Raw genomic sequence first — 9726 nt, 5'->3', positions numbered from 1 at the left:
AATGACATAGAAAACTTCAAGAAATCCTGGAACTGTTTCCTCTCCTGCAATACTGGGACAAACAAACTCCTTTGATGAACTGCTGTTTTGGAAAATACTGACGAGTGACTACTTCTGTTTACTGTGGTTGTTTCTGCTAACATCGAGGATATTTGTATATGCCAGTTTTCTGTGAAACCTTTATTGACTTGACATGCGCTGACCTGGTTGTTTTGCTTTGTTTTTTTTGTGGTTTTTGTTTTGATGGGGGGGTAGGAGGGCTGGGAGAGGTTATATACATAAATGTTCTGAAATAATAAAAACTTTAATAACAAACAAAAATCACTTTTAAGAAGCTCAAAGTTCCAGACAGAAGTGAGAATTAATCTTAGCTTTAATTTCACAAAACTGACATTTTCTCTCAAAATCTTTACATGTTAGAAAGAAAAAAGAATTCTGATCTGATTAATTCATTTAAGTTGACAGATTTTTTAAATATAGAATTCTGACTTTTTCCTTTGAATTTAGATTTTTAAAAATCAGATTCTTTTTTTAAATCTGAATTTTCTTAAACTAAATTCTGAGATTAAAAAGTCAGAATTATAAATTTCATCTAAGAAGACTGATGTTTTTGGAAAATAAAAATCAGAGATTCTGAGATTCAAAATGTAATTTTGACTTTAATCTCATAACTCTGACTTTTTTAGACTGTTGAAAAAAAATCTGAATTCTACGATGAAAGCCTGATTTTTTATTAAGTATTTAAAAATATTCCTGATTCAAGTGACTTGGTTTTGTTTTATTTTGAATTATCCTTCTTTACAGGAACATTAATGTTGATAGTTGTTAACTTGACAGACTCCAGTAATCTGAAGTGTTAATCTTTCTAGTGGTTGCTTGACACACCATAGATATGCGTCAATACTGTATCTGACATTTTTGAACATCTTATCTTTCAGATTTAAATAGTTTGAGTTTCTTTAAGCAACAGATTTATTTTACAACTTCAGAAACATTTGTACTTTTAAATTGAAGGTGTTTTTTTATAACCCTTTTACTATGTTAGACCACACAGACATGCAAAAGTTCAGTTTACAATGGAAACAAATAGGAAAAGTTCTGTGTGTGACCGTACTTCCTTTGGATTTATCCGTTTACAACTGTGATCTCATCCTCTCAGCTCAAACTATCTCTATTGTGTCCTAAAGGCTTTTGGAGTTCACCCGAAAAGCACAGTACATTGTGTCTGTATCAGGAGACACGACTTGTTTCTTTTCAAAGAACACAGTTGGAAAGTTTGACTGCAGGCGTTTGTGTGTGTGTTTTTCCCATCGGTTTATGCTGAGGTATTCGGCCACATCCTTCCGCCCTCTGTCCCACCTCCATTGTTTCACGGAGGCCGTAACAATGTAGGGTGTTAACCGCGCTCAGAGGAATCTAGGGATGGAATCAGGGTGTCATGGGAGTTTAGAAATGAGAGTGTTGATGTGCAGCGAGAGATCTGACAAAAAAACGAGTTGACCGGGGGCGTGGGTGGAAGAAGGGGGTTGGTTTTTAGTTTTATTTTTTTTCTCCCACATGTTGTCATTCTGAAGGACACATGCAGAAACACAGAAACGGGAGGGTGAGGAGAAGGATTTACAGGGATTTATATGGATTAATCTGTGCAGGAAAAGAGAGCAGATTGTGTGCAAGCGAAGTGCATCCTGTTGAAGGGGCCTATTCTGGATCTGACACTTTCCCCAGTAACGGAAAGTACAAATTAAAGGACAAAAGTCAACAAAAGGCTCTATCTCGCTGCCATATGTCTCATGTAGTTTCAGTCGTCACATTTTATTTGTAAGTTTCAGTCTGACCACTGAAAACTTCCTCAATAGAATGAACAGTTTATGCTGAGTCAAGCAATTTCACACTGTGCAGGAAATTTCCAAGTCTCATGTTTTCTATTAATGAACTCATGCAGCTTTGTCTACAGCTCAGTTTTTTTTCCTTCTTGGAGAGTGACAATAAGCAGGATTTAGTGAACTCATTTAAATTAGTGCAGCTTGTCTTATGACAGAATAACCTTTCAATCTCAATGTTTTCTAGCATATTTTTATTTCCTTCAGATTTCAGCAGCTCCAACACTAATTATCTTTGCCATTTCGTTGTCAAAGGCATTAAAAATTTACTTCTATTCACAATAGAAATTAATTAAAAAGAACATTGTCTGTGCTATTCATAAAATCTATGAAAATAGATTAAATAAAAGGTCCACTTGTATTATTTAATCCAATTTGGGGAGTTAAACTTTTGGAATAGTTGGACATGCTATAATGAGAGACATAGCTGACTGACGTTCATGTTTTGCTTTTAGCACTTAATTTAAAAAATAGTTTGAAAGCCAATGTTATTTTAAAATGATCTTAGGTATTCTTCAGGCTTTCTGAAGATCTTTTATTTTTCTTCTTTGGACTTTGGCTGCTTTTAAGCTCATTTTCATTCCAATGTTTGACTGTTTTTTTATTTTGTTGTCGTTTGTTTAGCCACTAAATGGATGTCTGTCATCTTATTCCTTTGTAATTGAGTGATTTTGGTCATTTCATACCTGAAAAACATGCAAATGGATATGTGTTAATCCCAAATACAAATTAAACAAATTGAGGAAAATCTTAATATTTGAGGACCTTTCAGCATGATTAGCATTAAGAAATGGAAACTCCAAGTCAAAACTCAGAATGTTGAGATGCTTTGAGGATTTGTGGGATGCAAGTCTCTCCTCATATATCTTAAAGTTGAAAGTGAAGAGTGGGGTAAACTTTCCTCAGAGTAATTTTAGAAACAAATGATGATAGATGTGTTCCAGTTATAGGGGATTATATACCAGATATAAATAAATCAAATTTTTTTCCTAAAATAGAAAATATAAATTTATAGATAGAGATGAATCAGGTAAAAACATTTGTTGTTTTGATGTAAATTAGAGAGAAATTAGACACTGGTGAACATTTCTTGTAACAAAGAATTTAATATTTAACAGAATTCTATTTTTTTTCTATATGACTGTATTAAGGTCCCTGGAAAACTTCCTACGACAGAAATAGCACAGTGTTTAGCTTGCTCTAATGTCAAAATGGAAAAGAAACCTCTCCATTACAGTCAGCGCCGCATCATAGTCAGATCAGCGCGCCTTAACTTCACCATGGCAACCACAGCTACCGTTTGAATCACATAGTAGCTGTTTTACCAACCATAATACAATTACTGTAAAATAAAAATAAATAAATAAATGTTTCTAAAGAGCATATACATGATAAGATTATGTATATACTTCTTGTATTGTTTTTATTTTTATATTTAAAAATCCAAACGATTTACGTACGGCGTGACGTCACCAATGCGGAAGCGTGTGCTGCTGTATGTCTGCTGTTGTTGACACTGCGTACTTATTAGGATGGAGCCGTTTGATCGTTATTCCTAGTTTAATCGCAAAAGTTTGAGCTGCAGCTAAATTTTTATTCAGTCCTAATTTACAGTTTTGCCTTCTGATGATCAGTTTGATGTCGCTAACTCTTGCTCGTTTTACGAGGCTGCTAACAGAGAAGCTAACGTTGAACTAATTTAGCTAATGAGTAAAACTGATTAAATCCAGCTGACAGGATGAACGTTTCACCTTGAAGATCCACTTTTATTAAATATATACTGTTAAATCAGTTTTTTTTACACCCCTAAAATCAAGGTACAAATATAATATGACATTAGGTCTTTTGAGGCAGCTACGTGCAGATCGCTATGTGTTAATGTTGAATAGCTTTTCTTTTTACTCCTCGCAGATGGCCGTAGAGCTTGATGTGTTCGTTGGTAACACCACCATCATGGATGAGGAGGTTTACCAGCTGTGGCTGGATGGATACACAGGTATGATCATGAATCCTTAACTGAATGTGTTTACTTTAATAGGTTGGTAAATAGAGCAGTACAAAAGTACATATTTGAATAAGCGAGGGAATAATATCAGAGGAGCAGAATTTATTTTCATCCCAACGAGGAAAGATTACAAAGGAATTTATTTAATTAGGTTCATTAATGCCAAATCAATGCAAAGAAATCTAGTTTGTATCCAGCTGTGTAGAAATGTACAACCAGATTAGTTCAAAGATTCAGGCTTGTTGATTATATCACAGTACAGACAGCTTCATTTAATCATACAATGCCAATTGATTATAAGTTATTAATTTAAGAAAATACCAATTGTATGAAGCTGTTGACTTTGCAGCAGTCGCACATCAAGCTTTGGGGGACAGTGGAGAGGAACCATCTTCGTTTAGCTGGATGAAACCTCCAGCAGAAACAGAGATGTGCATAAAATGTTGCTTCCTAAAAAAATAAGATAGAAAATTTACTTCAACTTTCCTGTGAAGACCAAATTTTAGTTCTACAGTTATTTGTAATTTTCAAAACATTCTGTATAAGAAAAGTAACAATAATCTATTTGAACAAATTTTATGTTTCTTTGCTTTTTATTAAATCCTAAAAGTAGGAATAAATTGGTTGCATTTTAAAAATTACAACCTAATTCCTGTAGTAGATATTTATGAAACTTTATTACATGTTATTTTTCAAATGGTCAGATAATATTTGTGGCTCTAAACCCGTTTTATTCAATTGGACTGGCAGCAAAAACAGTTCTTTGGATTGTAAATGTTGCAGGAAAAAACAAGAATTTCAGTTCAATTTAAAAATACTTAATTTATCTGTAAGGGAAATAAATTTTTCTAAATTAAAGTATTAAAGTAACCAATTAAGGTTGGGATGACAGAGCAGAAAAAATAAACAGAGAATGAAACATTTATTGTTGCTTCTTCACTCACAGCTTCACTGCAAAGCCTCTGCTCTCTTCCTGCATCCTTAAAAATAATGTTACAGTCCATCTAATGACATTTTGTTTCCTGGTGCCATGAAATGATCTCAGTGCAACACCTGCGCAGAACTAAGCCACTGAAAGCGCTTCAGTCGCTTTAGCAATTCCCAGGAACTAGAGATCTAAAAGAAAAAGTACGTGACACACGTGGGAACAACGTGCAAGAAATGTTGTTTTCCTCCATACCCTAAATATTAGGAGCAACATGGATCCACTGTAAAGTTTCAGTAGCTGCTGATTATTTACACAACTTTGTTACATGATAAAATATCTAATTAAGCCTAGAGTGGATTACTGGATAAGCATAGCTGGGAAAAAAAGCTTTTTAATTTTTTTTAACTGCATCTTGTGACCATGTTTATGTTGTAAAAAGTACTTTTTGTTCCTCCAGTAGTCAGTCTGGTGTTGTCATGGACATGATTAACTTCTCGACCAGTCCCACAACACAACATGTAAACAGGAATATGATACACATATCAATGGGGCTTGGATTTTATCCGACAGTGAATGATGCTGTGAAGGTGCGCATGGCTGGAGGCGTGCTGGACGAGTGTGAAGCAAACCAGGATGTTCTCCTGAGCGACACCATGGACCAGTACAGGACTTTCCAGATGTGTGAGCGTCTGCTGCAGAGTCCGGCCAAACTCGCAAACCAGCTGCTCTTCCAGATCCCGCCTCACCGGCAAACCATGCTCATAGAGAGGTGACGCTGCCATCTCAACGTTTTCACTTCTTTTTTTGTCATGTACATTTTTTAATTTAGATGAGAATGCATCTAAAGTATTTGTGTGTTTTTGTTTAGGTATTATGCCTTTGATGATGTGTTTGTACGTGAGGTCTTAGGAAAAAAACTTTCCAAAGGAACAAAGAAAGACTTGGACGATATCAGCGCCAAGACAGGTGTGACTCTGAAAAGCTGCAGACGACAGGTAAAAGAAGACAGTGTTGAGACATTTATTCTCAGGCTGTAAAACTCTTTAAATGGGAAAAAGAAATCCCTCCAAGCTCTTCTTTTTTGCTTTGTGTGAAGTCATTTCAACATTTTCGACAGAGCAGAATTTATTGGCTGGGATTGGCTTGTTGTTCGAGTCACGATGTTGTAATTCAGCGAGCCTCCTGCGTCATCTGCTGTATTTCAGTTTGACAACTTCAAACGTGTTTTCAAAGTTGTGGAAGAGCTGAAGGGACCCCTGGTGGAGAACATACGTCAGCATTTCCTTCTCTCTGACAAACTGGCAAGGTATTGAGTGAACACAGCTGGGTTAAAAATGCTTTGGATGTATTTTATATATTTATCATGAAGTCAGAATATTTTGGAATAAAGTTGTTATATTACGAGTATAAAATTGTATGAGAATGAGGTCACAATATTTCTAGAACAAAGTTGCAATATTAAGCATTTTTATTTTTGTGTTTTTATGACTTTGAATTGCCTTCTTGCTGGAATGTACCATACATATAAACTTGATTGATTAATTTTCATAATATTATGACTATTCTCATATTATTCTGACTTTTTATACTCACATTAAGTTGACTTTATTCTCATAATGTTATTACTTTATTCTCTTTTTATTGCAACTTTTTATTCTTGTATTATTAAGACTCTAGTCTTGTAATGAAATTTATAAAAATATTTTTGTTTTTGCAGGGATTACGCTGCCATTGTTTTCTTTGCCAACAACCGCTTTGAGACGGGGAAGAAAAAGCTGCAGTATCTCACCTTCCAGGACTTTGCTTTCTGCGCCGGGCAGCTTATCAACAACTGGACAGTTGGGGCTGTTGGTGAGGGATTTTACTTGTTTGCTTTGGCGATTTTTACTGACATAAAACATAAACACTATTTTATCATGTTTAGCTGCTGCATTGCTCATTAATCAAATGTCACATCATAATTGCTCGAGATTTAACGTTTATACAGCTCTGAAGTAATAAACCTGCACATCCAAGTTTTTTTAAAACTTTGCTTTAAAGACACTTTAAAGCAAAGTTTTAAGCTGTACTTGAGAAAACAAGTGGTTCACTGTGGCTCTCTCAGTGACCACCAGAGGGCCTTCAAGTCTCACTCATCCCTGTTTGAGTTAATTCTGAGTCTGAATGGTTTCAGTTAGGAACAAGACAGTTTGATAATGTGTGTTTGACACAGAGACTATACTGAGAAATTAATTTGTTCTAAAATGATTTGTGGAAGTCTCAACTCGAATGCTCTTTGTAGACAACATGGTGGAAGACATGGACGTCGACCTGGACAAGGAGTTTTTACAGGAGCTGAAAGAGCTGAAGATTTTAATCACCGACAAAGATCTGCTGGATCAACACAAAAGGTAACAAAAACACGCTCCAATTTTGCGCAGATGGCTGAGAAACAGCCTGGCTGTCTCACAAAGCTTTATCAGCACACTTTTATCTAATTTCCTGTTTCTTTCTCTGCTTTGCTCTCAGTTTGGTCTGCACGGCTCTCAGAGGAAAAACGAAAGCTTTTGCAGAGATGGAAGCTAATTTTAAAGTGAGGAACACTTCCTGGTTTAATGTAAAATGTAATCTGTTAACTGTCCCGGTGAAAGAGTTGTTCCTCTCTTTTGCCACAGAATCTCTCCAGAGGCCTCGTCAACATTGCCACAAAGTTAACAAACACCAAAGATGTCAGAGATTTCTTCATTGATCTTGTAGAGAAGGTTAGTATCTGATCTCAGATCTGTCTGTCTGCAGGGCTGCGTGACCTCCTCCTCTTCTTTTCTCTTGCAGTTTATTGAGCCGTGCCGTTCAGACCGATGGACACCCGCAGACATAAAACTCTACCTCACCCACTACACCAACTCGGCACACATTCTGGACTCATTCAAGTGAGTGAATGCGCCTTTATAGGTCGGAGTGAAAGTCAGGAAACTGAAGAACAATCTGAAGGTGTTTTCACACCTTTTAATCCAATAGACTGGAGCCAAAATTGCAACATTTGTTGTATTTTCAGCTGCTGTGGTTCACTTTCAGACTGTGCTGAGTCAATCGCTCCAAACAATTAGAAAAGTCTGTTCCCCTCCTCGTCTGTGGGGGCGCTGCACCAAGAGCTACTGAAGGAAATGACACAAAAACCTCTGGAGAAGACATGAGCGCAAAATGTAAACAAAAATTGAGTGGTGCAGATTTTAGCTGGGTTGTTGGATTTCTTATTTGTCTTTGGTAAAAGACCACAAGCCATTTTTCACGGTAGCGCTAGACTAACATTTGTTTTGGTTACCCAGAATGCCCTGCGCTGTAGTCCACTTCCTACTTTTGGAGCCGTCTCTGGTCCGCTTGGTGTTCACATATGCCTTCAAACTGCACCAGGGTTCACTTTAACCGAACTGAGACCGACGTTTGTAGGCAGACCAGAGTTTGACTAATCCTGTTTTAATCAAACTAATAATCAAACTATGTTTGTCTGGAAAGTCCAGTTTGTTTGGGTAAATGTGAATGTGCAATGAAACTCTGATATGAATTCTAGTCTGCCTAAAAACCTCTGTCTCTGTTCGGTTGAAGTGAACTCTTCTGCAGTTCGAATGCATATGTGAACACCAAGCAGACCAGAGACCGCTCCAAAAGCAGGAAGTGGATTACAGTGCAGGGCATTCTGGGTAAATACAACTTGTGAGTTTAACACTACAGTGAGAAATGGCTCATAGTCTTTTACCAAAGACAAATAAGAAATCCTAAAACCACTAAACCCTAAAATCTGACTCCCATGTCTTCTTTTGAAGTTTTTGTGTGGTTTCCTGCTGTGGTTGATGGTGCAGCGCCACCACAGTGCAGTGTGAAAGTGAACTGCACCAGCTGAAAATGCAACAAATGTTGCAATTTACCAAATCTACCAGACTATCAGGCTAAAAAAAAATTTATATTACAATGCACAATAAGATTTTACTAGCAGAAAATGTAACATGAAGACTCCATAACAAGGACAATTAGTTATCTAATGGAAACGCCAGAATTGCAAAATGGTGTTTTACAAACAAAGATTTGTGTGTTTGTAAAGGAATCGCAGATGCTGTGAACTCCTTGTACAACTTCTCTTTTGAAAAAATCCCAAAAAAGATTTAAAACCCCCAGAAAAGGCGACGCTCACCAGCAGAATCCTCTGCTCAGGTCGTGATCATTGAAGCTGTCATCTCTGTTCTGGAAAGTCTTCCATGTGGTTTCTGTAACTGTAGTCGCCTTGTTTCTCATGTAAACTCTCAGGAATGTAATTAAAGGTTTACACAGCCCCGCTCTGCTTCAGGGCTAACAAAGAGATATTCATAAATAGCAGCAAAGACCCCCTGGTTAATCTCAGGGGACCCCGGTTGCCTCATTTACTCTCTTTGCACAGATTTCACAATTCCTGCTTGCCAGCTCTGACTTTGCATCATTCACCCACTGGCTGCTTGTTCTCTGCCCTCAGACACCAGGCTGTGTGGGACAGATATATGGGCGTGATCAAAAGCTGCATCTACAAAATGTATCACGACTGAGGCGTTTCCCCTCCTCTCTGCTTTTTGTTTCCCGGTTCGTCTGCCTCCTCGCTGAAGCCCTTTTTCTCTCTCTCTTGGTTTTGGCAGAGATCCATTTCTTATGTTCTGTGTTGCATTATTGTCACATTCATTGCTGTGTTTCTGTAAATTTGGTTTATAAATAAAATAAAGGTTTTACCACTGGAGTGTCGTTCTGTTTTATTTTTCCCATTTAACACGTCTTTGTGTTTTATGCGTGGCATTAAATGGCAGAGATGTTCCCATTAGCCCAGCACAGGACACAAGATTTATCATCTGCTGGGTGTTGGGTGGAGATAAGAGACCAGGAGGGGAAAAAGTGAATCAAATCCTTTATTTTTTTTT

At 37.0% G+C, this 9726-nt stretch overlaps 1 protein-coding gene across 4 annotated transcripts in view; it reads left to right on the top strand.

Moving 5' to 3' along the window:
* Window positions 1-9548, top strand: part of fibpa (fibroblast growth factor (acidic) intracellular binding protein a) — a 28222-nt gene extending 18674 nt beyond the window's left edge. For 2 of the 4 annotated variants that reach the window (XM_044126130.1, XM_044126129.1), the window contains 10 exons: window positions 3792-3876; window positions 5384-5582; window positions 5682-5808; window positions 6019-6119; window positions 6531-6664; window positions 7095-7203; window positions 7322-7385; window positions 7468-7554; window positions 7625-7722; window positions 9294-9548. In XM_044126130.1, coding sequence (XP_043982065.1) covers window positions 3792-3876; window positions 5384-5582; window positions 5682-5808; window positions 6019-6119; window positions 6531-6664; window positions 7095-7203; window positions 7322-7385; window positions 7468-7554; window positions 7625-7722; window positions 9294-9363 — 1074 coding nt within the window. In that variant the 3' untranslated portion in view covers window positions 9364-9548. Of the gene's footprint in view, window positions 1-3351; window positions 3698-3791; window positions 3877-5383; window positions 5583-5681; window positions 5809-6018; window positions 6120-6530; window positions 6665-7094; window positions 7204-7321; window positions 7386-7467; window positions 7555-7624; window positions 7723-9293 lie in introns of those variants that run through there. The other 2 variants (XM_044126131.1, XM_044126132.1) reach the window with 2 other exon arrangements.
* Window positions 9549-9726: the final 178 nt, after the last annotated feature.

This window comes from Gambusia affinis, linkage group LG09, assembly GCF_019740435.1.
Source record: "Gambusia affinis linkage group LG09, SWU_Gaff_1.0, whole genome shotgun sequence".
NCBI classification, from domain to species: Eukaryota; Metazoa; Chordata; class Actinopteri; order Cyprinodontiformes; family Poeciliidae; genus Gambusia; species Gambusia affinis.
This window is presented reverse-complemented; position numbering and strand designations above follow the sequence as displayed.